The 26,905-nt window shown below is 46.8% G+C and overlaps 1 protein-coding gene across 1 annotated transcript in view; it reads right to left on the bottom strand.

The window, feature by feature from the left end:
• Nucleotides 1–5,563: 5,563 nt before the first annotated feature.
• Nucleotides 5,564–26,905, bottom strand: part of LOC119099286 (receptor-type tyrosine-protein phosphatase kappa) — a 92,145-nt gene continuing 70,803 nt past the window's right edge. The window contains exons 25-37 of the mRNA XM_037222409.1: nucleotides 25,868–25,946; nucleotides 24,800–24,849; nucleotides 22,593–22,699; nucleotides 18,115–18,289; nucleotides 17,666–17,742; nucleotides 15,222–15,494; nucleotides 14,114–14,241; nucleotides 12,982–13,352; nucleotides 12,653–12,852; nucleotides 10,275–10,400; nucleotides 9,444–9,595; nucleotides 6,905–7,040; nucleotides 5,564–6,472 (exon numbers count right to left, since the gene is read on the bottom strand). Of these exons, the coding sequence (XP_037078304.1) occupies nucleotides 6,398–6,472; nucleotides 6,905–7,040; nucleotides 9,444–9,595; nucleotides 10,275–10,400; nucleotides 12,653–12,852; nucleotides 12,982–13,352; nucleotides 14,114–14,241; nucleotides 15,222–15,494; nucleotides 17,666–17,742; nucleotides 18,115–18,289; nucleotides 22,593–22,699; nucleotides 24,800–24,849; nucleotides 25,868–25,946 (1,949 nt within the window). The 3' untranslated portion in view covers nucleotides 5,564–6,397. The remainder of the gene's footprint in view (nucleotides 6,473–6,904; nucleotides 7,041–9,443; nucleotides 9,596–10,274; nucleotides 10,401–12,652; nucleotides 12,853–12,981; nucleotides 13,353–14,113; nucleotides 14,242–15,221; nucleotides 15,495–17,665; nucleotides 17,743–18,114; nucleotides 18,290–22,592; nucleotides 22,700–24,799; nucleotides 24,850–25,867; nucleotides 25,947–26,905) is intronic.

Here is a 26,905-nt window from a genome sequence, read left to right as displayed (position 1 = left end):
TTATATGTTTAGGAAACGAATGCTAACTCACATGGGCAGGATCATGTGACCACAGAACAGATGACATCGGCCAAGGTCGTGTCCTACTTCTATGGGTGCCTTTTGCTGAACGCATGCTGGGCTCAAAATAGGCAGTTTTATCAGGTAGTTTAGAGCGCCGAATTCGGACATTTCATTGAGAACATAACTTGATATCATTTTAATGCAGACTGAGGCCACAATAGATCACGTAAGGATATGCAAGGTAAGCATAGTAATAGTAAGGATAGTGATAGTGATTACAAGGTCACCCAAGGTGACCTCATATTGATTGTATATGCTATTTGTATTGTATTGTATATATTGTTGTGTATGTATTGTGTATATTATATTGATTATATGTATTATGTATAATATAACATATTATATTGACATATAATATATATTATATTATATGACAAGACCTCTGCTGCCAGTAGTGGAGTGGCTAGACGAACGAAAACGGCGCTTGTAACCACTTCTGTATTGTGTTTGTGAAGCTGATGACGCACAATTCCATGCATCAACGTGCCTGTTCTCAGTCTGTAATTGCCAAGCGTCCATGGGACTATGTATAATATTAGAGCTATTTGATCTTGAGTACCTATGGATGTATAATACACCTATTTCTGACCACCAACAAACATTGCACTGGTCAGCTAGACCCGGCTAACACTCAATTTTCCATTTAGATTGTTTATGGATTTGCTCCAGATTGACATCAGCTCACTCATAGGTCAGGCTAAAATGGAATTTAGATGTCTTGGATGTTTTATTTTCTCACAGCTGCACCTAGCAAAATAAACTTAGTCAGAAGCACATTGTGAACGAAACCAAAAGTGATATCGTTCTTGTAAGCAACTGGTAGACCAGCTTGGAAAAGTGGCCCGACCTGACCTGACCCTATGGAGGAATGGAAATGGTCGGAATGAGCTCCGTTCAGTCTTGACGCTTACTTCTATGCCTTAATTATCCGTATTAACGTATGACCACATGTTTCAACTGCATTCATCAGAACGATCGTTTTTTCATTTCGTGGCCTCTGGTGACCCTATAGCGGTACGAGGTCAACACCTCAACGAGTAAGGCCACCGATTGGTGGCACCAAAAAGTGTTGTGCGGTATGGTCACGGAGATGACACAGCTGAAGTATTATGCCACCCTTCTCTTGCGTCGCCGAAGAAAACGACGAGAGCGCAACCTCACATTTGGCCTAAGGTCGAAAGTTGGTGTGTGTTCTTCATGACTTACCAAGATTTAACAGCGGCATATTTGCTTTTCCGGTAAGACAACTGAAAGCTGAAGATTCTGGAGGTGGGGAGTCAACTTCTTCAGGCTGGTTGCGGTTGTCTGAGACCCCCGGCTGGGTGGTGGTGAAGACCGTTGGTTTACAGTCCCCACGCGCCGTTGGCCTGGTCAGCCGGAATGCGGACGAGAACATCACTTTCGCCTGGATGCTCCATAGTCGGTGGACCTGTTCTGTCAGGCCCAGCAGATGCCCAGTGACAATACCTACCTGGCCACTGCCTGGGCCGCTAGCGCCAACTAAGCGCGAGCGCTGGCGGCTGAGCTACCTTAGCCGCACGAAATGGTCTGCACTTCTTCGCGGGCGTGTGGCTCAGAAGCTAGAGCGGTTTGGGTCCTACGGAGGACAGGGCTGTAAACTGCACCGAATGGTATTCAAGATGGCCATGTTAGTTTAAAATCCCATACACATGTGGAACACTCCCTTTAACGGAAAGCAATGTGAGTCCTTCCACGCAGAGGGTGCTGATGTAGCTGGGGTGGCAGGCAAAGATGGCGCTACCGGCATCCCCCACGCATAGTCCGTGGCGGCACAAGGCGCCGTCGGCAGTGCTCACCGACCCGTCCGCAGTCCGTAGGTGCTGCCGCCGCTGCCGCTGGAGCGACGCGGAACACGGCGTGGTGCTGTGCGGGGGTGACCGAGCTCCAGAGGATAGGTGGTAGGGATTACGGACTAGGGCTTCACGCTTTGAGAGAAGATTGGGGTCAGTGACCTAATTTGACCAGCTGAATAGGCCAATGACCTTAAACTGCTTTCCCACAAAGTACGCGCATATAGCCAGATTGCTTTGTTTTGTTGGTAATTTAGCCAACATAGTTGCCTCCGTTGAGATGCCATTTAAAAATTGCATTGATTCCCGCGTGTTCAAAGCTATTGATCAAGAGAGCTGGCCAGTGGTGTCTGGTGACTTGGAGGGACTAGACCGCAAATACGGCCAGCATTCGGAGGTGCACAGTTTGGAAGAGCCGACTATAGCCTTGAGGTCAGGTTCGCGGGTCATGTTTGGATCTGACGACGGCTCCGGTTTACCATATCTTACCAGTTCGCCGGGACCAGGCTGTTCCGCCAGCGCAGTACTGGCACCGACCTGGGGGTTCGCGTCCCACGCCTTGTAACACACATCTGCCAGGCAAACCGAATAGCGCTTTTAATGTTTTGATGTTTTGATGTGTTTTTGATGCGCAAGCTGTTATGCTGAGAAAAGCCGGCCCCCTCGAATCAACTTAATCTGCGTTCGACACATGCAATAAGGCTAGTCCAGCAAACCTCTATTGGTGTGCAACACAATACGTTTGGTCCATGTTACGTTTAATTCAAGCTAACGTCTTGCGTCTAACTTCCTTACGTCTTACGTAACGTCTCTTTGTGTAAGCAAATGCACAATATGATATGAAAGCTGCATCACTGTCGTTCCTTACAATTCAAAAATGAACGGTAAGGAGCAGGCTACAAGAAAAAGCACATCAATCATGTGGGAAGGGTGAACCAAAATGTTTATGTTCACTGCAATTCTGCCCCAGAGGGATCTTGCTTACACTCGTTACAGCTGCCAATTGGGCATTGGGGAATGCATTCATGTGCATATGCCCATTGCTTGCCTGCATGTAATCTTGCATCGGTCGTAAATAAGACAGTGGTGATAGCCCTCTTTCTCGAAGAAAAACCAAGAGAATGGAGATATAGATGTGCTGATATTTTGGCAACAGGCCTTCATCGAAACAATAGCACAAGTGAATTCAGAATTGTTTTATTGTTTTGATCAAGGCATGTTGCCGAAATATCAATCCATCTGTATCTCTATGCTTGAAACGATCGATACAATTACGTAAAAGGCTCAGTGCATTAGCGAAGAAAATTATTCACATAGATAAGACACTAGTGATGGCCTTATTCCTCGAATAAAAATCAGTAGAATGGAAAAATAGATGAATTAATATTTCGGCAGCATGCCTTGATCGAAACCATTACACAATTTTGAATTCACTTCTGCTAATGTTTTGATAAAGGCGTGTTGTTAAAATGTCAACCCATCTATATCTCCATTCTCCTAGCTTTTCTTCGAGGAAAAGCCTATCGCTACGGTCTTACCTGTGTGAGTAAGGTTCCCCGCTAATGCACTGAACGACTTACGATATTGTCCCGATCGTTCTAAGCATCCACTTTTGGCACCTGCAGCATATGACCTGCTGCAAGGGTGGTTAGTCGAATGTCTGTAGATATCATAAAATTGCTGCTTTGCCGCAATATCCCCAGATTGACTGAAATCATCGTTTATGTGCTGCGCAATTGGCCTGCCCATAGGTCCTGTGCGTTGCCGATGACTTCGGATCAATTCCAATCCTATAATTCCCTCATCAGTTCCAACACAGGCGGCTGTAAGCATCCATCAAGCCATCTTAAAACGCGCTCGGGTGGGCGGGGGGCAGCTTGACCTCCCCCCGAAGGTTTTCTCGGAATGGGTTCCGAACGCCGCGGACTGTGTAGTTGTAGTTAACTGATAAGCGGATCGTCTGGCATAAAAATTTAGTTGCCCCCTGTAAGGTCGCTGACCTATGACAAATCAAAGTCAGACCATATTTTCGGCCCAGGCAATTTCTAGGGAATCGTTCAATCTGATTCAACAAGGGAGCGTTTAACGAAAGGCATACAGCTCTGAGACACTTTCTTGGACAACAAAATAATTGAATGAACAAATTGCAGTGACCTAGAGTTATGTATGAAGCTCAGACCAAGGTCAAAACCAACCTGTTTTATTGGGCTTGCTGCATGGGGTAGTTTCAGGTGCTCATTTCGAATTTATTGATAACAGGAACCGTATTTTACACCTCATGTACTTATTTAAGGTTAGAACAGGTCACTGACCTAAAATGACTCGTGCCGACGTTTTGTTTTTAGGAACATACCGCCTAGCGTAATCGTTGTCGCTTATTCAAATGCAAAAATCAAGACAGTCTTGTATGATTTTGGTCATCATGATCACTAAAAGGTCACAGACCTTAAGTGAGCATGTGATCTTTTGCTTAGAACAGTTATTTAGATTCTAGGAGCCCTTAGAAGACCAACCTGGAGCTTGACCTTGTTTGACCCTATTTGACCCAAAGTATATGAACTAAGAACCTGAAATTTGGACCTAAGTGAGTTTACGTAGATGTTAACACACCCTGTGAATTTGGTACCTCTAACTCTCTTAGTTGATGAGAACTTAGAAGGGTCAACTTAACCCCCACCCAAGCGAAGGGTATCCAACCGGCCACCCGGGTGCGTGTTAAGAACAGAAACAAACCATGCCTTCTACAACGCACAAAAAATGCCGGTATTTGACCCTACTTCTTATAATTGCAGGCGCTTGGCGACAAGGTCCAGCGCAGGTTCAAATGGAATGCATGCCCCGTTGATCCAGTGGAAAAAGTGACTACGAAAAGCGTAACCTGGTGCCGGGGACTTTGATCGTGGTCGAATAGGGGAAGCCACATGGGTTTTGGCCCTTGGCAAGGCACTGAAATCATTCCAAGCGTCGATGGAATAGTTCGGCCGTTGTGGGTCTCCACGTCTGGTGGCCTCACAAACCGCCAGTCAGCTAACAAGGTCAGCTAATCTCAAGGTCAAAGCCAACTAACCTCATTGCCACGAGTCCTCCGAGTCAAAAGGTGAATTCGGTGTAATTCTCCTACCACTGAATTCCGCTTCTCGGGTAGACACACTCTCCTCATTCCATCGCTATCCAGTACTTTTCCCTCGTACCCCATGTCGCCACGCGTTCCGTGCACGCATGTCGCAGCATTGATGAGCTGGATTGTTGCTGCATCTTTTCTTCCAGCAGATCTGGCTCATCCATTTGACTTCGTGCCGGAAACAACATAACGAGCATCCCTATCATGTGTTCTTAGGTAATATATGGCGTATAATTATTTAGTACATGAAAAATACCAGGCTGTTGACGCATTCCAGACCAACATGCGCTCCTTCATCAACCCATCCATCCTCATCAGGCTGCTCTACGGTGAGGTCCATCCCGAACTTCGGCCTGTAAGACTTTACACACCTGATGTAGCCCGTCCATGGAGGGAGCCCAGCTTAAACGTGCGCTCATTTTGAGAGTTATATGCTTCAAAGTACGGAGAGATGCGATACAAGAATGTTGCTCTCGGCTCAACACAATGCGCACTTACGTACGCCGTCTGGGTAAAGGCAGTTAAGCAAGGCGGCTGTTAGTCAGCCAGGATGCCCATATGGAGAAGATCTGTGTGATATCATTCATGTATTTTGTGGAAGCAAGTAAAGCATGGCTCACTCAAACGCTGTTAACAGCATGCCAGCGCGACATGTGGTAAAAAATGTAATCAAAAGTAACACTATATACAGCAACAGCTTAGCAAAACAACATGTCCATACAATGCCGTAACTAGGCTCAAGAGGATGACGGTAGGAGCGATCGATTGACAACTTGATTAAGCATGTTGATGAAATCAGAGCAGTCCAATGACTTGCGTCCGTTTGAGCGTGTTGTTTGCATTCATCAAGCACATAAGCCCCGTACACATTAAGCGATGATTCAGAGACCAGGCATAGCGCATCACAGAACAATCTCGCTAACTCGACCTAACTTGGCCTACAAAGGGCGAAATGATGACCGGGCAGTCTTAGGCCAATTATTGGAAGTCAAACAGGTACACATATATACAGCAGAAGCACAAGCACACACGCAGCATGTTGCTATTGACAGAACTCTTCCAAAACACAACGGCACACCGGACGATGACAGCCCGATAGCCTTTGCCACGCCGTACCCTTGTGCGCGCAGACACACATCACTCGTCACCCTGCTTCTCTTTGGAGGGTCTTGCAGCACCCCTCTGCGTCCATGCTGGAAAATCACGAGCAGAGATGAAAAGGAGCACTTTGGGCTGCAGTCCACCTGTACCGGAGGATCGAACCCATCCGCCGGCCACGCCTACCCGGGTCAGTCTGCGGCAACACCAGGCGGTTGTTGAGCCACGGAGCAACCGGGCCAGCCTAGCATGGAGTGCCTGAGCTGTGCGGCGGTCGCAGCACACGATGTGAGCACGGAAGTCATCACTGGAAGTTTGAATATATTTCAAAGGCCTCCAGCCAGGCCAGGGCCACGTCGTAGCACAGCTCCAGCTGTTTCTGAAAGGAAACGGATGGGGGTTAAAACAGCACTGTCGTAATGAAATAGTAGCATGATGGTGGACACCCTGGGGCCCTCGTTTTACAACATTTGTTAAAAATCACATTCCCTTTGTGCATTGCCATTGATGCAGATAAGACCATGGTAAATTTGGCGGGTCAACAAGCTGCGTAGTTTTTTTGGTGGTTTCGGGTCACATACTGATGCGTTCACCCAGGAATTTGCCAAATAACGTGACGCATTTCAACTGTGCGATAAATTCGTGTGTACTGCAGTCAGAATTGAAAGATTCCGTGTGCTCCATAGCAGGTTTCAGCTATCACAACAGCTTCCAACACATAACCCTATCAGCAGAGTGCTCAACACGATCGTACCTTGCGTGACGTGTTTACGTGAGGGACTGTCCAGCGGACGGCACTAGCACGCCTTACCACACTGGCGATGAACTGGGGACGACTCTGCCGTATGACGGAGACGGCCATTACCACGTCCACCTCCTGCTCCTCCGCCAACCGGTCCAGCACGAATGCGCAGGCCAGGAACAGGCCGCACAGCGTCACACCCGTCCTGAGGAGCGCACATCGCTCGCTAGAGGCCTGTCCAGCCTTCGCAGTGGCGCAGTTGGCGTTTAGTGTGCGTTGCGCAGAGCACTAAGCATGAGCACGATATTCGGTAACAAGATGTTCAGCTGATCGCCCGTTGCACGATCTGCCACGAGGTATGGCGTCGACAGACAACACGAGGTATGGCGTCGACAGACAACACGTAACGTCAGTGCAGAGGATGACTGTGCCTGATGATATGGAAAAGCAGAAACACTTCGTGAAAACTAGCAGTCTGCTGCTGGCGACGTGTGATGAGGTAATAATCTGGCAAAAACAATTGTAATACAGTTCTGAAATTTTCGGCGCCATCGAAGGTATCATTACTATACATGGTTTGTATATATATATATATATATATATATATATATATATGAATATATATATATATATATATATATATATATATATACATATAAATATGAATATATATATATATATATACCTGCATATATGTATGCATATATACATACATATATGCATACATAACGTGATGATAGCATAGGTTTGTAGATCATTCGACATTTTCTTCACCAAGAAAGGAACGAGAGCTAGAGTTTTCCATAGGAACATATATGAGTGCCACTCATTCATTTTATTAAAAAATTGTTTGTGGGTATATGTGACTGATATATATATATATATATATATATATATATATACTATGTGGTCTCTTTGTGCATTGTTTTGCATTAAAACTAGTGTATTTTGTTGGTTTTAAAAAAATTCAGGTGATAACGCCATTGAGAATTTCAGGAGCAATTTAGTGTTAATTTCATGAGTTGTTCAGTGCATTAGCGAGGAAGATTGTTCGCATAGATGAGACAGAAGCGATAACCCTGTTCCTCGGAGAAAAACCAGGAGAATGGAAATATAGTTCGGTTGATATTTCGGCAACATGCTTTTATCGCAACAATAGCAGAAGTCACTTCTGACTTGTCACTGTTCAACAAATATGCCCTTCGCTTCTGACTTCTGACGAGACTTCTGCTATTGTTTCGATAAAGGCATGTCGCCGAAATATCACCCTAAGTATATCTCCATTCTCCTGTTTTTTCTTCTTCCGAGAAATAAGGCTAATTAATAATACTGTCTCATCTTGTGATAATTTTCCTCAGATTGGTTTTCAGTCCGTTCAATCCGTGTGAGCTGGTAAATTCGGAAATCCGATCCGGTCTTTATCCAGGTGTTGGCGGAAATTCGACCCGCAGAGAGATCCAAAAACGATTTTCCGTCACAACCTGTGGAAACCACCTACTGTCACTGTGACAAAAAGGTGGCCGAGGCAAACCGGTTGATTCGAAAGCTCTCATTGGAAAACATAAAAACACGATGAAATGATATTTCTGACAGTCCCTTCCCTGATAGGTAGACCCTCTGACCTGGCAATCTAAATCCAGATCGACGACGAGGCCCTCACAGAAGGAGAAGCATCCCTTAACGGCGTAACAATCCAAGTATTGGCACAAGGTATCCAGTTCCCCTATCCAGCCCCCATGTAAAATTGGGCGGAGAGCCTCTTCAACAATAGTTACGGTAACTGACACAGGTTCCTTCCCTTCTCTCATTGGTAACTGCTTTGTCGCCGGTTCTCAGATCTCATTTCAATGTCAGAGCTTCCTGTTCAGCGCAAGAGGTCCTTTGACATTTGGGTACCATGTTCCTGTCACTGCCCAAAAAATATGCTCTTCGCCGACTGGAATCGTTTTGCCAACACAGGGCACTGTGGGCGCTTGATAGACACAATAAACCCTCGTGATTAAAATTATCAAAAGGGGCCCTGACCCATGTAAATCACGGATCCCGGCCTTGTCCCTGAATGACAAATGGGCTCTCAGGTTCCCGAGCGACATGGGGCCGACTGTTAGGTGCTGGTGGTCTCTTACGGATATACGGGCTCGCATTATCCCAGGGGACCAGGTAGGCGCAGAAGGCCCTCTGTCTGACATTTGAGGGTCCGGTCCTACGGTCCGGGGCCCCTTGACAACGATCTCAGATCTTCTTAGACTTTGTCGCTGGTCCCGAGGGTCTTCCGTGTAAAAACACACGTTTCTCTCACGCTTACCATTCTGAAGTTCATAGGGTTAAAAAAACTTGGCCCTTGGTTCGCTTCAGAATTTCATACGGTTCCCACCCTGACCCAGCCCACTCTCTTTCCTGGAGCGTGAATGTCTGTTCCCCTGACGCATTACGTCAATGCTGATTTGACTCGATAAAATATCAAAACGGTTTCCGAGTTTCCAGTGTGGCGGAAAACTCATGATGTATTCCACTCAACGTGGCTGTTGGGCTCCGAGTACATCCTAGCAAGCAACCGGCAGTGACTGGTTTGGACACTAGTCGTCTGTGGTGTGCCCGGTGAATTCACCTGCACACCACCACCGTGGGTCGGCCTCGGTTCTCGGGCCGAGCTCTGGCGTAGGTAGAGTACAGCTGAACCAGTGTCCCGGGCGAAGGCAGGTCGTCGCGGACCTCACCAGCCGGCAGCCGGAACAGACGGACCTCCTTCGATGGCATGGACTGCGGGACAACACACACACCGGCTGTCGGGCTGCAGGACAGCGACACGCATCGGGATGGAGTTGCAGCATAACGCGCGTGTGTAACGCGCATAGCGTTGTGCAGCCTCGCATACGCCTAGTATGGGTCTGCAGTACAACGCGAGTACCGAATATAGCCCGTGGGACCGCGCGCGCGCACGCACGCACGCCCCCCTCCCCCCCACACACAAACGCACGCACGCACGCACGCACGCACGCACGCACGCACAGAGTACGGGAATGCACGGCCGCAGCCTTCGAGCATCAAATAGCGGGACGATTGCGCACGGGATAACTGCATGGCAGCTCAGCAAACAGCACGAGACTGCAGAACAGCGGCACAGGCAGGACGCAGAACATCCGCGTGAACAGATTCGTTTGCCACGCATGTTTCAGTACTGGCTGCCGTCGTTCTCTATCTATCTATCTATCTTCTGGCCCGCAACCTCCAATAAGTTCCAATAACTTCACTAGCCTGTGGAAGTGTCAAAAAATGACGGGCCACATGTGCCCTAGCCCCCCCCCCCATCCCCGGAAGACTGAATCAATACGAAGACGACACACCCGACCAACAAACAATCTAGGTCCAGGCCATGTTCTCTCTCTCCTTGTCTCCCCGCCCCTAGGAAAAAATGTCGCTTCTGCCCCGCTAACCGTACCCCGTCTTTGTTGAACGTTTTCCACACAATGACGATGATCTCCACCATTCCGGAAAAGGACGAACTTTTAGTCTTCACCGTTGTGTTGCCGTAAGTGACTGCTTCTCCAATGGCCGGCCAGAACATCTGGAAAACAGATAGGTAATTTCCCATTGCACTGCATAGAGACCATAAATGAGGCCTCATAACGCAAACGCAGATGTCTGCCACACGGTGGCCAGCACAAGTGGTCTTCTACCAGACATATAGTCAAGAAGAATCAAATCATAAGTGTTAAATGAGCAATCTGGTCTAAGTTGCAGTTTTCCACCGGGCAAATCAAATATAGTTCGTAGAAATGTAGCAGAAAAAAACGAATTTCAAATGTTTAATTGATAAATGCTTAGAGTTTGAAATATTCCTGTTTCGGTAGAACCGATAAAATTCTGAAAGCTGTTCTTCTTTCCATGAAGTACTTGACCAATATTAAGAAAAAAAACACTGAGCAAGATGACAATGGCAAGCTCCCAGGAAGCTTATTGCTATGATTTACTAACAAATCCGTGAGAAAACAATGTCGCAATCTGGTCCTGCTTTTGGAATGGTTTTGTTATGATCATGTTTTGATGTTTTCTTACTTTATTTTTTCCTATTACACGCAAAGGTGCACTCAGAAAGCCTTTTTCCTGACGATCGAAAAATAAGTGAGGTACTCCCTGAGGCCCGAATATTTCAGCGAAAATATATTCAGTATCATTTATATCTGTTTATAAGACACAATTTCAAGCACATTGACCATTCTATTTGTTCCATTTGGTACATTCTTTAAAACGAACAACCCTCCATAACTTGGAGACACAGTCTGGACACAGAGTTCCTTACATGGCCTCACGCATGCCGTAAAGTTTAGTTTTCTAATGACTTCGTTTTGAAAACGCATTGTAAACAATGCTCCGAATATTCTACATTTGTTTTTGCATCACCGCTGCAGCCTGATCAGACGCAGCTAGCTAATGCTAAGAATAAAACTTGCGGCTGTTCTTCTCCGATCACAGCAAATTCTTGACAGCCCAGAACGCATGAAAAATATAACATGTTTTCCAACCATATCTATGACGATGTGCTTTTATGAGTCCAAGTTCACTGCCGTGTTCCAGATCACTCAATAAGTTTGCCTAAATCAAGCTGTCGCAGGTCAAGGGCACAGTCAGTTTGCGTTTAGTTGCACGGAACACTTTCAAATAATTTGCGAACTTCATACACCTGCTGTCTAAAGTAATTTCAATATTACAACACAAATGACCCGTGAGCCCAGAAACCGAGCAATGTAAAACCCGACCAAAAACATCCTGCCACGAAGAGTTGAAATCAGTGAACATTACACTTTGCTGTCGTCCTAACAGTTACAATTCTATCAAGCTTACAAGCTACTAGAAATACCATTATGCGAACTTACAATTTTACCAAGCTTACGAGCTACCAGAAATACCATGATGCGGAAGTTCAATTTAACGTTTTGAGTGATGAACCACATCAAAAGTAATGTTTACATTAAGATACGCTGCATGAACTAGGTTTCCCTTATGGAAATAATTCGTTACAAAATCAAAAAGGCCCAACAAGCTTTGACATGAACATAAAAGACTCGACATTGATTGCATAATGACTTCATAGATATGTACGCCCTTGTCTACAGCCAGGGCGTTTATCTCCAATAACTGCTGGTCTGTAGTTTTCTACGATAACTGTGTAATGTTTTTGGGAGATGGGAACTACATCCGCTATCGTCGAGTCCAGGGAAATCGCTATTTTTGAAAGTGACTGAGATCATATCACACTATATGACAATGACAGGCATTTTCAGGTTTTCTGAGCATAATCGAATCTATTTCATCATGCCTCTTCAATTTATTTGGCTTCACCTCCTGGGCCGAAATGCCACGCATCAGGCTCCCAACAGGCGGCTTACAGGGCACATCGCTGGCACCGATGCAGTGGCGTAATGTGTGCAGTGCTGCTTGAACTCAAATATTTAATTCGTACTCAAATGGTACAAATAATAATGATACATGACCGTCCATTGTGTCAGGTGAGGAACAATGTTTACAGTCGACCAGGCCGTTGGAACTGCGAGTGATGCCACATCGCTTATAGGTAACTAGATGGGACTTGTACGAGCTCAAAAAGCTGTGTGAAGCACGAAATAATCCTCGAAACTAGCTCGTATGACACGTATATCTGTACACATATAGAAAGTATCACAGAATATTTAACTGCATCCAGCTGTACGCACCTGATGAAACCCAATTAATTAATTGACCAACGATGATCAACGTCGAACAACAAATTCATGACACTGTAAATCAAGCGCACAGTTTGGAACTTTCAAGAGCACTTACGTCCTCGCTTTCCAGATCACTCATCACAACAATGGTGTGGACTTGTTTCTGGGTGACCATTTGCCAGATCTTGCCTCGTCTTCCTGGCAGAGGTGCTTCAGTGGCAATAAAGGCGTCTGGCGTCTTGAAACCCTGAACGTAGATCGCATTTATGTAGTTGTCCTGTAGATTCCCTTGCAGGAATACCCGGCTCTTGTCCTCTGAAAACGTCAACATCGTTCAGCCGAAGAACGCAAAACGAAGTCAACTTGTAAGACTCGTCACAAAATTTATGAGCGCGATACGGACACCACGATTGGCTGTCATCGACAGTGCAGACCCGACCTCACCTGGCAGAATCTCCGGCGAGCGGTTCTTGCCCTGCAGCTGTTCAGCCAGCGCGCTGGAGAAAGAGACCTCAGGCGGGTTGGTGTCGAGAAAGGTCATCTGCTGCTCCAGTTGGGAGGGCCCGTCCGCCACCGACTTGAGCTGCGGCAGTCGGACGGCCAGCTGGGTAGCCGGCAGAGCCGTGTCGGGCGCCACCAGCAGCTGCACCAGCACCTGGTGCACCAGCTTGTACTGGTGCTGGTTGGCGCACAGGTTGGCGCGCTGCTGCCGCATCACCACCAGGTGCGAGTACACGTCCACCGCCTGCTCGCGGCGGCCCATCTGGTGCATGACGTCGATCAGGATCACCGTGCCGGTCCGACCGACGCCGGCACTGCAACGAGCGGGCACAGCGGCCCACTGCTCAGCCATCGAATTTCCGCTCTCGGGCTACCTGCAGCTCGAAGGGAGCCGATTGGGAGCGCGAATGGCCAGTCTTTGGAAAGACGAGAGTGGCGAGTGGTGCGCACACATCTTGCAATATCTCCCATCATTCTCAGTTATAGCATTTTACAGCAACAGCCGTTGAATTAAAGAGCGTTCGCGGCGCAGTGGGCCTGCGAGGTCTGTGAGGTATCATTGGGGTCTGGCGAGCCTTGATATTTGAGAAGAGATCTTAAAAACCATGAACACATGAAGAATGCGTGCTAGTTACGCGCTGGCAATCATTTATTTAAACCTTTTGTAATAATGATGTATTTCTGTTCAGATTCTTAAAATAGCAATCACCGGAAAGCAGCATACAAGTTGTGCTCAGTTGTTGGCAATGTGATCACCAATCATAAGGATGCATAATCGAACAGCGAAAATACATCTGAAATAAGATTCACTGAGCTGCTACATTACGATGTGCGAGATTGTTTCGGAAATAATAGCACGTCCCATCTTAGAAGCAATGAGAAGACCACGTCCATCAAAGCTGAGACACATGCCGTGGATGCATGAAGAGAAAACCTTCGAAAAGACAATCGCGCACGAGCAGGATGAGGATGCTAAGTAACAGCGAACACGTCCCTTGTTTTTCACATGAAGCGCCAGACACGACCCTCGTGGCATGAGCGACCGTCAATCCCTGATCCGTCACAATATGCACACCTGCAGTGGACGACAGTTGGCGATCCCCCATCAGGGATGGCGTCCAGTTCCCGCATGAACTTGGTCAGCGAGGACGGATACATGGGCACGCTGTGGTCCGGCCAGGCGGTGTAGTGGAGCTGCGTGACCTGCAGACACCAGGGGGAGCTGAGTGACCTGCGTGACCTGCGCGATCTGTGTGACCTGCGGAGCTGCGCAACCTGTGTGGCCTGCGGATCTGCGCAGCTGCGTGACCTGCAGTCACCACGAGGAGCTGCATGACCTGCGTGACTTGCGTGACCTGCAGTCACCACGAGGAGCTGCATGACCTGCGTGTCTCGCGTGACCTGCAGTCACCACGAGGAGCTGCATGACCTGCGTGACCTGCGTGACCTGCAGTCACCACGGGGAGGTGCTCCACTCTGGTGCTCACCCAGATGATCAGTTAACTTTCATAACACGGGTTTTAATACGGCAGCTCTGTATAATATTGTGATATATATATATATATATATATATATATATATATATATATATATATATATAATAATAATACTGCAATCTTAACTGGATTCCATAAACGGCCACCTGACGGTCCATGGCTGAGATGTTACGATTATGAATGCGTCCATTTGATAGAAAGCAACATCTTTCTGTAGAAAGAGCACATTATGTAACTGATGGGGAACTTTTGAAACATCTTTTGTTATCAAAGAGAACTAGATTCGTGGATCGACGGATCGAGAACGGAGCATGAGCTGACATGCGATAGTTACTGTGCAACAAGGAGCGCAGACAACACCACCGCCAATATTTCAACGACACATCGACGGTTTCATGCGATACACGATTTTCACAATCAATGACTCCATGGTTGCCGACAAAGACACCAGGTCGGGTTTTTCACAACGTGGCCCCCAGCACGGGTCTCATGAGCACCTCACAAGGCGAAAACTATGTGCCGTTGTAGAGGCTGGGCAGTAGCCTGGCGGGCCGCTGAGGGTCATGCGTTCATGAACGCACCCACATTCTGTCGGGTACCCAGTTCACGCATGAGGCAATGCACAGCAAATACCAATTGGTTTATGGTAACCCACCATAGTTGCACACGATATCAACAAAAACATACCGTCCTTCTGGCGTCGCCCTTCACGACCGTGAAGGTCCTGATGGTGTAATCGTTTGACACCTGCTCGCTGTCTCTAATTATGACCATCTCAGGCAGCTGGAGAGGCACCTCTTCCGGCCAGTATTGGTCGCACTTCCTCTTGCCTCCCTCCACCAGGTTTGTCAGCATGACAATCCGTTCCGTCCGTTTCTGCCACACCATCCGCCAAAAGTCGAAGATTGTCTCGAGCTTTGGACCTTGTGTGGCGATGTAGGCTTCAGACCGTTCGTACCCCTGCATCAAGGATGGTGGAAGCACGTGGTTAGGTCACATGCGAGTGTACATATGACTGGCATCTCTCATCAGCTCATATAATCCCTCCACGGTCCAGAATGCGGTACATTCCTTCCCAGTTTATTGCAACTGCAACACTAGAAATGCACAAAACAACAGCGATGGGCCTTGTCTTTCATCTGCGCCTTTCATAAATATCATCTGCGTTTTCAGACAGTAGTCTGGCGTTGCCCTGTGAAAAGAGCTCATGCTGGTAGTTTTGTGACGAATGCCAACAGTACACATATGCTTGTTCTTGAACAATTGCAGAACGGTCTTGGCCCTAGCCTGCTGTTCAGAGCGTCGTCGTTGTTCGTTTGCGCATGATTAGCCTGTCTAATTTTCAACTGTACGTGCAACCGTTAACGTGCTTTCAACTGGGGATCAGCTTGACGCTGTCGAAGGCTTTTTCCCAGAATGATTTCCCAACGGCACGGCGTAGCCACGCTTAAGTGGAGCTGAGGGTAATTTAATAGCAGATATTTTGGTTTCAAAAATCACTAGATGGACCATGTCGCTGACGTATCAGAGGTCCAAGTCAGGCCATGCCTGTCAGCGAGGGCCATTCTCAGGAATCATTCAATCTGATGCGGCAACGGAATGTCATAGATGAACCCATGCATCTCTGATATAATTTGTTAGGCAATGCATGAACTGTATTTATGAGTGCAACAAATTGCCCAGACCTAGGATCCCGCATGAGAGACAGACTGAGGACAAAGTTAACCTGCTTTTTTATTCCAGAGCTTGCGAATAGTGTATTTTCCGGTGCTCATTTTGAATGTGTTAATAACAAGAGGCACAACAGACATGTTCCAAGGACTTCTTTACGGTCAGAGAACGTCTGTGACCTACAATGACCTAGGTAAACATTTTGTTCTAGAAACATACTGTGTGGCGTAATCCCTGATGCTTATTCAACTGACAAAATAGAAGCAATCCTGTAGATTTTTGGTCATCTTGACCCTGTTAGGGTAAAAAAGGCCACTGACCTTAGATGTTCAGTGACCTTTCGCTTAGAACAGGTATCTATGTTCAAGTCGATTGAATGAGGAGGTCTGAGTGCATTTTGGACATCAATCTGGAGTTTGACCTTGACACCGAGGCCTTGACCAAAAATTCTCAACTTTTGACACAGGGGAGTTCCATGTAAATATTAAATCTCTAGCACTTTTAGTTTTTGAGATTTCAAGGGGGTCAAACTGATGCCCACCCGAGTGAAGGGTATGCAACTTGCCTCTTGGACACGTGTATAATGAAAACAATTCAAATTAAGACAGAAAAATTTGAATTGTTGCCTATAGCAGCAAAGAGGAGCCGGCTATTTCTCACGCTATGCATGGCGGAAACGGAGGGGAAGGGATTGGGGCTGATGGAGCGTAATTGAAGAATCACAGGGGCGAAACGTGCCATGCGCTGAATCTGTCACTCACCAGAGTTAAATTAGTTCCAGTTTGATCCGACATATCTGCAATTATGCCTTAATCATCCATCGCTGTTCATGCTTCATTTGTTGCCTAGCTGAAGGCAATTCGGGTGCCGCGTAAGCGTGTTGAGGACTTTGATATTGAGCATTTCGTTTATAATTGACTGCGGGCATACGCCGACGACTGGTTACCACTTTTAACCTAAGCTACCTGACCTATGGCTACCACGACCCGAAAAGTACGAGTTCATTATGCACAAAATATTATTTACTCTCACGAGTGTCTAGCTTTGGATATAGCAAACAAAGCGTAAGGAACATATTTCACCCCTTCCACTTTCCAGGGCGTGCTGACAGATCCTCTGTGGGGAGTGCTCATTGCGAGCACGGTCCGTGTTTTATATCCTGTTTACATCAACGTTCATCTGTGATTACTACATGCGCTTTCTTATTATTATCGTAGTTTACAGCACCAGGTAAACAGCTGTGCTAGCATTTTTTTGGTGTCTATGCAATCGTTCGTATGTCAAAAGCAAAATTCAGTTCCTCATATCCTCTTAACCAGTCATAACGGGGACATCAAAGTGAGCCGTTCAATATGTATGTGACTGCCGGGGGTAACATGCCACACTAGTTTTCAAGGCTTCTTTGTCTGAGCCCAACCTTAGCTCAAGACTTTCGTGAAAAGCCAGGCTATGCTACTCACATCGACATAGTTGGCGTTGATATAGTCGGAATAGTCATCTTCAGGCATCTTGTCCAGGATTACACGCGAGTCGTCATCTGATACAGAACCTATATGTTAAGACAGGTGCAGATAATGCACATAAAATACGAAATAAGCAGACAAGCATTGAAATAGCTCGGTGAATAATTGGGTTATTTTGCCCTGATGCCTATGATTCTTCTTCGAAAGCTTGGAGCAAATTATGGCTCACTATCTTGATACGACATACATGATTGTGGTGGGATGACCAAGAATGTGCCGATAAGGGTATACTTCTGCCATCCATTAACACCCTGCATATACGCAGGCAGCCAAATACCTAAGTGCGTGCATGAGACGAAACATGGATGAGTTCGACAACACAACTGAGCAACGCAAATGCAATACCGGCCAGTACAATTCGGTCGTGATGAGCAAATCAAACCCACACGCAATAAGATTAGCGTATCTGTTCTTGGTTCTGTTGGGTAACTGTCGCCCATAGTCGCAGGGTCGAGCCAGTCCAGACGAAACGCTCATGATCTGGGCGTTCAGCTGAGCAGTATTCCTGGCCGCTTCCATCAAGTCTGACAGAGCAATGCGACTGAAGTTGATCTGCATGGCCTGAAAGCAGGACACGACCATGAGTCAGCCTCAACACTCTACAGCTGCAGTGGCATCTGAACGCCCTCCTCCAACAAAGGAGAAGCACAGTTGTACTGCCAGACGCAACGTTAAATATTATGCAACCGGACGCCACGCAATATAACATTCCAGGTACGACACCCAATGTCACCACTGGTGAAGCCTAACGGCCAAAATAAGAAGACTCACAACACCTCCTTACTTATGTTTGTCATCCTAGGTTATTCTTGGTTAAGATCTATTTGAGAACACACCGTTTGGCGCTATCCCTGACGCTTGTTTGAATAATAAAAAACAGGAGAAATTTCATAGGTCTTGTACACTTCAGCCCATTAAAATCAAACAAGGTCGTCAGCTTCAAATGAACAGCATTGAAGTTCTGTTAAAAACAGGTATTCAGGTTCACGATGGTTATATGAGGAAGCCTAGGGACACATTGCCTACCAATATAGGAGTTACACCTGGTTTGACATTATTTGATCGTTAAATTATGATCTAGAAACAACACATTTTGACGCAAGTAAGGTCACACACAGGCCAACCTGCGAATTTGATGTCTAAAGCTAGCTCAGCTTTGGAGATATCAGGAGGTCAATTTGACCCCCCACCCGAATGGTATTCAGCCGGCCACCCTGGCACGTGGAAATAGGTTTGGCATCCGCCCTCATCCCGGGGCTTTTCGACGCCACGTGACACGGACAATGGTGTCGATTTCGGTTTGTCAAATGAACTCGGACTAGCAGTTTTTCTGTATGACTTAATGCTGCTCATGAACGCGTGGTCACGTGCGAGTGGCATGATTGCTCTTGTACCATGTGAACTAAATGGTGTACTTATCATGATGTACCTAAGTTAAAAAGCCACCATGGACCTTATGGCAAATGCATCATCATCATCATCGTCGAAAATTTTATGGTGCACTTTCCAGATCCACGCCCTATATGGGGTTAACAGACAATGTGATGAAAGTTGATGAAGTGATAAGAAAAGATGAAAGTTGCGTAGATGAAAGTTGAGAAGGCGTAAATGAAAGTGGCCGCCACCAAATGGAATTTAGCGGCGATGGCCTCGGATTCTGAAGCAAATTTGGTCGCCCCATCGCACTTTAGCGGCTAGATTTCTTCATTGTTCACTATGCTATCTCACACGCAATATGTATTTTTGTGGCAAACATATTCACTGCGTAAACATAGGTGTGTAGCATGTATCACCCTTGAGTTTTCGCCATATAATTGACGCCGGGTATCTTTTCCAGAGAGTGGGAACTGCAGCTCGTATTTGTGAAAGAGACAACGATAACCAGGGACAAGGGTTCAATGTTTATCAGGAACTAACGCGAGTCACGAACCAGACGCTGGTGCTTATGAACGAATTAACGAGAACCAGGAACCTGAGTCTGGTGCTTGTGAAAACAAAACAACGGAAACCATGAAACGGCGCATGGTGTTTGCTGAACAACCAGTAGTGCAGGTCAGTCAGGGCCAGGAGACAACAATAGGAGTCAGGCATATGTCTGCCTATAGGTAGATGCGGTTTTGCATCAATGACCTATATCACCGTGCCCACGGTAACACATTGGTTCATCGAACGTTTTGCTCATGCATGGGTTGCTGTGCGCACTTAACTTTGTATTCGTAGCATCCGCATCACACGTGAAAACATCTTGATCCGGGATCGTCAAACCGAAGTTGTTCGTCGCCAAGTCATTAATTTAACCTACCAAGAGGTGAAGCCGACCTAAGATACCGCAATGATAGGAACGTAACCATGCCACAGGCCAGATTTTTTTTTCTCTTAAGCCGAAAGTCCTTTACGCTACATATTCGCTTTCGATTGCATTGCCTGACTTAGCCATGTCAAATGCAATCCTTTCCTGCCTTAGTTGCTGCGTTAATATCCTCCGTAGACCACCAGTTCACTTGTCTGTTTTTCTGACATGCTTCAATATCAAAGAGCGACTGTGAGCAGATTCAGCAATTGCACGAGCCGTCGTACAAATGCCATTGACATATTGTCCATCTGAAACACTGCCCCACCAAGTCCCCTTTACGCGGTGTCGGCCTTCCAGCCAGGGTGAGAGACAGGCGACGCCATATAACACTCGCTCAGCACGCAGCGGGTGAGTACATTGCAAAAAGACATTGATAATAAAGATTATATTGAGCTAAGAATGACTTGCAGCTAATCGTATCTACCTAAAAAAGTTGGGTACTTCGGTACTATTCTGATATGCGCCTTTGGCGTGTGGTAGTACCGATATTGTTAGCGGCACAAGGTGCTGCAGATCCTACGTTAATTTTGTTGATGTTTACGTTGAAAGAGACCAGGTAATACAATTAACTGGATCTTTTCGTTTGTAACGACCTTTTAGACCATATCGGTTCACAACTTGTTGAAGATGTTTTCTCGCTGAATTTTTGAAAATGAAAATACCACCATAACTTAATGACCAAAAACGCTACATTTTAAGACAGTTAACAATAACGTCTCCTAACAAACTAGAACAGCTGGCTATATGCACTTCATTTATATCGTGTACGATACACAGGTGTATTGTGCAGCTTTTCAAAACTCCTTGAAGTCATTAAAAATGACCGAAGTCAAATCATAGCGGGTGGTTTAGTGCAGCTCAGTTTGTGTTGGTTAAATGACGTCTAGAATTCAGAACAATGCCCACAATTTTTGCATTTTCAACTTCTTGTGAAATAAGACATGTGCGATTTGATCAGAACTTCAGTGTTCTCGAATTTCTAAAATAGCTCAGAATCTGTATCTGAAGTCGCCACTCAGGCGTGAGAAATATCATTGGAGCTCCTCCTCACCACTATTGAAGTCATGCTTTTCATTTGCTCTGCCTTTTCCAGCGTGTGTCTGTAATGCTTGCATCGCACTTATTCGTCACAGGCCTTGTGTAATAAATGCTACGAAAGCTTAAAGCACCCCAGTTAAAGAAACATATACTTCACGTATACCTATTGTCACGCAGTCACCGAAACGTGACACTATGGTTTTCATTTCTCCACTACCGTGTCTAGCAGTTTTTCTTTTCGAAATGTAGCTGGGTTTTGGGAAACAGAATATCACGAGGTTTACAGTGACACACCAAAACACTTCTCGGCAAATTGCCTTCGCCAACCGCTGTGCCACACAGCAGGGGTGCCATTTTTAAGCCCGCAGGCTCGTGTTGTGCGAGTTAGAACAGCTCAAAAGTTGCATATCTAGTCCGCCACAGCCGGCGACGTCTCTTAGCAGATACTGCTCGTTGTCATGAAGACGACGGTCGCGGCAACTGCAGTTGTCATTAACTTGAGCAACATTCTGGAGATTTCTGTAGCAGCTTTATAACTGTCGGCGTGATACTGAAAGTAGTGTCAGCCTCGTTAGCGCGGGTCCTTCTCGCGCCAGTCCCGGCTAAGCAATCACAGAGTATGGGATCGCCCCGCGATCCCATAATGATGTGGTGCAACAGATGGCTGGTGAGTCGCTGCGGGCGACTTTTAAAAGGAAATACCGTATCGCATTAAGGATGGAGTGCATAATTAATGTTTCGACGGAACAGATGGCATGCGGGTGAATGATCTTTTGCTAGATGCCTGGGCTTGAACGGAGACGGCTGTAGTAACTACACATGACTCATCCGGCAACGTCTGGCTAATGCAACAATGCACCGCCCGACCGACGGCAAGTCAATCAGCCGGCGGATCCAGCGTATGCAGCGGCGGTTACGTGTGACTGATGGCTGGTGGGTGGCATACGGCCACACAGTGGGCTATTGGATGATGAAAAGTGGATTTTGTGACAAAAGAAATCAGCGCATTGCTATGAACAGACGTTAACTATTAATATGGACTCGAGAACAATTACTTTTATCTCGTCATCATATATTGATGGTGATGCAGGACATTACCCGGTGGTATTATTGAACGCAACTGGTCCTTAAACTTCACAAAAGTATGTTTTTCATATGTCCAAACATTGGGACACTCCCTATAAGTAAGCTTTACCAATACAGTGGTAGTGAGATGTTCGAAAGTTAGTGGCGCATACAATCGTAAGGACATTGATCGCCCGCGTAGTCAGCAACAGCTAATTCTGAGTTCGACCCGCAGCTGGCGCTATGATTCCAGGGCATTTAAATAATCATTGCAATGGCTACCGCTCCACGAAGTGTTGCGTGACGATGCGCACCACACGATTTTTTCTTATAACTTTGATTGATCGCAAGGTACGGCATCTTGGAGCATGGCAAGTGTTTCTAGTATTCGAACGTTTGCCAACTTACCTTGAGATTTTCGTAGATATGCTCGCCCTGGGGGCCTTCAGGACCTTCTGGAGGGTTGTAAATGTCAAGAGCCAAAGGCTCTACCGCAGGACGCATGCGGATGTTCTCTGCAATAAAGAACGCTGTGGGTACACCTTAACATTCGACGACCAGATCAGCTGCTCACCCCTAGCAGCCATGGAAGGGAGAAGACGAAAATCTTCCATCCATTTCCACAAGTAATGCTAGATAAGAGACACTAGGAAGAGACAGCATCACAAAAACATCACCTCTCATGCAAGAGCTCCTTATGCATGAAGTGTTACGCGACAAAACTTCTGACGCAAACGCTTCTAGCGTCGATAACTTCAAAAAGCTGCCATTCCTGTTACGGGGAGCGTGTTCCGATGTCCAAGCCTTAAACGGAATGCTCCACGTTTGAATATATTGCGGCAGGCATACATCGTGATTTAAGATCACTTTATTTGCGTGACGTTCGCATGACGTTATGAGTAACTTAGTGATTTTGAAATAGTCTGCAACAGTTGGTGTACATCGGGCTCAGAAAGACAACGGGACTTGGGCGCTGCAATAGGGTATGGCTGTGAACTGCACAAAATCATCTTCAGCGTGATAATCTCGAATAAACCCCATATAAATGTGGAACTTTTAGCCCTTTGCATGGAGACCTTCATGCGGCTAAATGTCAAGCCCTTTGACCTCTCTCAATGGCAGAGCTTCCTCGCCGCATCTGCAAGGCTTGAGCTCATTTTTTCCGTGCCCGAGTACCCTGCTGAATTATGGGAGGCTGGCTGTCCCTGTTCCACAGGTTAGGTCCCTAGGCCCCCACAGGTCCCTGACTGATAGAGGACGCTGTTCGGTGCCGGGACACCTGACCAGAGGGCCTCTCATAGTCTCACGGGTTTCCCTAGTGACTCAAGAGGAGTCTCTTTGACTGAAATCTGGGACCGTGACTCTGCCCCTGATCTGCTGATGGAGTCCTGGCCGGCACGGAACTCCTGTTTGATGTCGTGGATTTACGGAGCCCCTGTTCGGTGTCGTGGATCTCCTATTCAGTATCGGGATCCACGGCAGATAAACAGATGCATTGCCCAGTTTCCTATTCAGTACTCGAGCTCCTTGGCCGATAGCGTCCCCTCAATGAATCAGATGTCCTTGGGCGACGCCGGAGGAGGTTCTCTGGAACACTGGGGTCTTGGTATTGGTCCTGTTCGACATATTTGGGTAGCTGCCCAGCACCAGGCACATGGTAAGGATTGGGGTCGCCTTCTCAGTTCTGGGACATCTGGTCGGTAGACGAGCATCATAATTCTCCAGGAACCCCAGGACCCCGGTCGACCCTTCGAAACTCTCGGACCTGAACAGCCGACCGAGGAACCTACGATCCACGAAGGGAGCTATAGCCCGAGAGGGAGATATTGGGCTGAGCATTGTGTATCCGACCGTGGGTGGGATGATGCCTATCGGTTTAGCAGCTGATGTGATATTGCCATACACCACTACGCGACATGATTGAGTACGTGTCAACATTTTAAACAAAGTCTCTATGGAGATTTGAAATGGATGGAATGCGGTTTGTTTTACCTCTTGAGGATTCGCTCAGAATAACCATTATATTGCCGAGGCGATGCAAGGGAGGGGCACGGGTGGGGCAGGGCTCCAACCCATGTGCTTACCAGAATGCGCGGTGCAGTGCGAGCGCCGGAGAATGAGTATGCTTCGAGTTGATGCGGGGAGGCGTCGAATGGACAAAGAGTGGGTGGTGAGGGTGCTGCTGGTGGTGGTAGTGATGATGGTGGTGGTGAGAGGAGGCAATGTTGATATCCAGCGGGCCCCTTACCAGATAGATTACCGTTGAGTAGGATCTGAGCCGTTTTAGGCGTGCGTGCCATAAGTCTCAGAACCGTTGAAGTCGCTCTATGTATATACGTGTGTGCTGACGTCAGAAACGCCAGCCCCGCGTGACGAGTCGTGCGCTGAGCGTCATCCGAGTCGAAGACTGAGCATTGGGCTCCTCACGTAAATATTGCTCTCGGTAGAACGCATGCGCAAATGCGTCCGCAGCGAGACCAAGGATGCGCTCTAACAAGAACACATGGCGGCATCCCACGACGCGGACCAACGGCGGAAGCCGGGTTGCCGAAAACACCCCATGCTCATACAGCTGCATTGCGGACATTCATGTTAAATAAAGGAACTTCTCTTACCCGCCGTTTGTTGGGGAGCATCATTCTTCCACTTTGATAGTTGTCTTCTCCTGAAATTAGGTACAAAACATTATTGCAGCTGCTATAGCAAAGGTTTATATATTTTCCTCGGCGGTTCCGGTTACACTAAGTAAAACTAAATCCAAACTTGCTGGTTCGACAGATTTCTGGATGCAGCGTCAAAGCTAAGGAGCACTTGTTGCGTAAGCTGTAACTCTGCCCATCCGGTCGTGATTGAACAAAATAATTTTGGGACCAACTTTTAAGGTGCCACAAATTCGGCATCGCCAATCCTGATCACTGACGTCCCCTGACCTTTGACGCCGCGGCTGCCTTCGGCTGCAAGCCACCACAGTCGATATCATCACAGTCAGAAGCAAACAAAGACCGTCCAAAACGTGAACACACCCCACCACGGGAGAGAATCAAAAGTTAAGCGGCCCAACGAACCAAGCTAACGGGACAGCCGCATTTCTCGACTACCCCGCCCAGTGGTATCAGCATCACAGCCAACGTCCCAGCTGGTACATGCATCACGTTACAACCAACTCCAGAAAGAGGAGATATCCCAATCATGTAAATCGACGTTGACCAGAACGCTGGGTTTAACCACAGTTGCGTTGGCCAAAACAAGGTTGCGGAATTGAACGGTACTTAAAGGATGCAGACGCTTCCGGATTTCAATTGAATCCGTGTGAAACGAATGGAACATTGGTTTGGACGACGGAGAACATGTGACATGCTTGGAGTTGCTTTGCCGAAGCTTTGCTAGGAATTGCTCGTCGCTGAGTAGTCACCAATTCCTGATATTGACATGCGAAACCGATTCTCTACATGCAGCGCCTCCCTTTCCTCAGGAAGGGGGCATTCTGTCGATGCTTGGTGATTGGCTAGCTCATTGATCATGATCATGATCATGATCATTAAACTGAACTCCACGCATCACAAGTATAACTACGTTAAAAGCGCACGCGTGGCAGCATAACTTTCTGAAATGCGTCGCTCAAAAATACTTGTCTCGACACTTCAGCTTCAACACGTGACCGGCTGCAGGGAAAGAAAACTCACCTGTACAGGATGAAGGCGACCATGACGACTATCAGGACCACCAGTACGGCGAATAGTATGCCCACGATAGCCCCTATAGCTGAGGGAAAAGTGGGGAATTTGGTAAAAATGGAAAAGTGGAAAAAGCTCAAATTTCCTAAAGGCCTATGTTTGTGAGCAGTTTGGGATACTACAGATATAAACAAATCCGGCAAAACGGGTCACGGAGACAAATCAACCTGATTTCACGCCGTGCCTCGGATCACTTTTGAAAATTTGTTTGGGCTCAGAGCACAAAGCGTTGGGGGTACAAGTGGCATTTTTGCGGTGCGTGCATTTTTGCATTTTTGTGGTTTCCACAGCTTGCGGTGATAGACATATTATTTTCCAGTCTATCCAGTGCCCATTCATCAATTTTCGTTCATTTTCTGAACCATTGGTCCGATGCAGCTTCGTCTTCAATTAACAGTATGAATTTTACAACCATGAAAGCTCTCAAACGTAGATGACAAATGACAACCAGACTAGAGTTTCAGCAGAACCAACGGGAGTTCTCCAAATGTGAGAACCGGGCGGAGCCTATTTTAGGTTATTAATTTACAGCCAGCGTCCGTAGGCAGTGCTGCATTTTTAGAAAGTTGAAGGATCAGCAAACTCTTTTACCCCAAGCCCCTATGGTTCCCTCGACCCTGGCCTTCAAAACCCGGAAATAATGAACAGTTGACGCAAATCTGTTGAAAATGCGTTGGTTGCCTGCATTGTGGACATTCTTGTCGTTCGAGCTTAATAAAACTTACTTGAGGTATTCCGACTTGTTTATTTACAACGTTCAACGTGAAAATTCAAGCGTTGAGGTGCAACCTATCGTGGGATTTGGTTAGCATTTCCTGGTTGGTCGGACACAGGCTGTAGGTCGGAATGTGCAGAGCACGGCGCTCTTTCAGACGATACAAAGGCGATGAAAATAAAGGTATTAGTTGACAGAGTCGACCAGCTTCAAAGGTCCTAAGGGGAATTACGCAATACACGCATTCAACACACAACACTGATAGCTGCTGC

Source organism: Pollicipes pollicipes, unplaced genomic scaffold (genome assembly GCF_011947565.3).
Source record: "Pollicipes pollicipes isolate AB1234 unplaced genomic scaffold, Ppol_2.1 Scaffold_4740;HRSCAF=5597_pilon_pilon_pilon, whole genome shotgun sequence".
In the NCBI taxonomy this organism is placed as follows: Eukaryota; Metazoa; Arthropoda; class Thecostraca; order Pollicipedomorpha; family Pollicipedidae; genus Pollicipes; species Pollicipes pollicipes.
The sequence above is the reverse complement of the archived record's forward strand: the minus strand, read 5'-3'. Positions and strand labels throughout refer to the sequence as shown.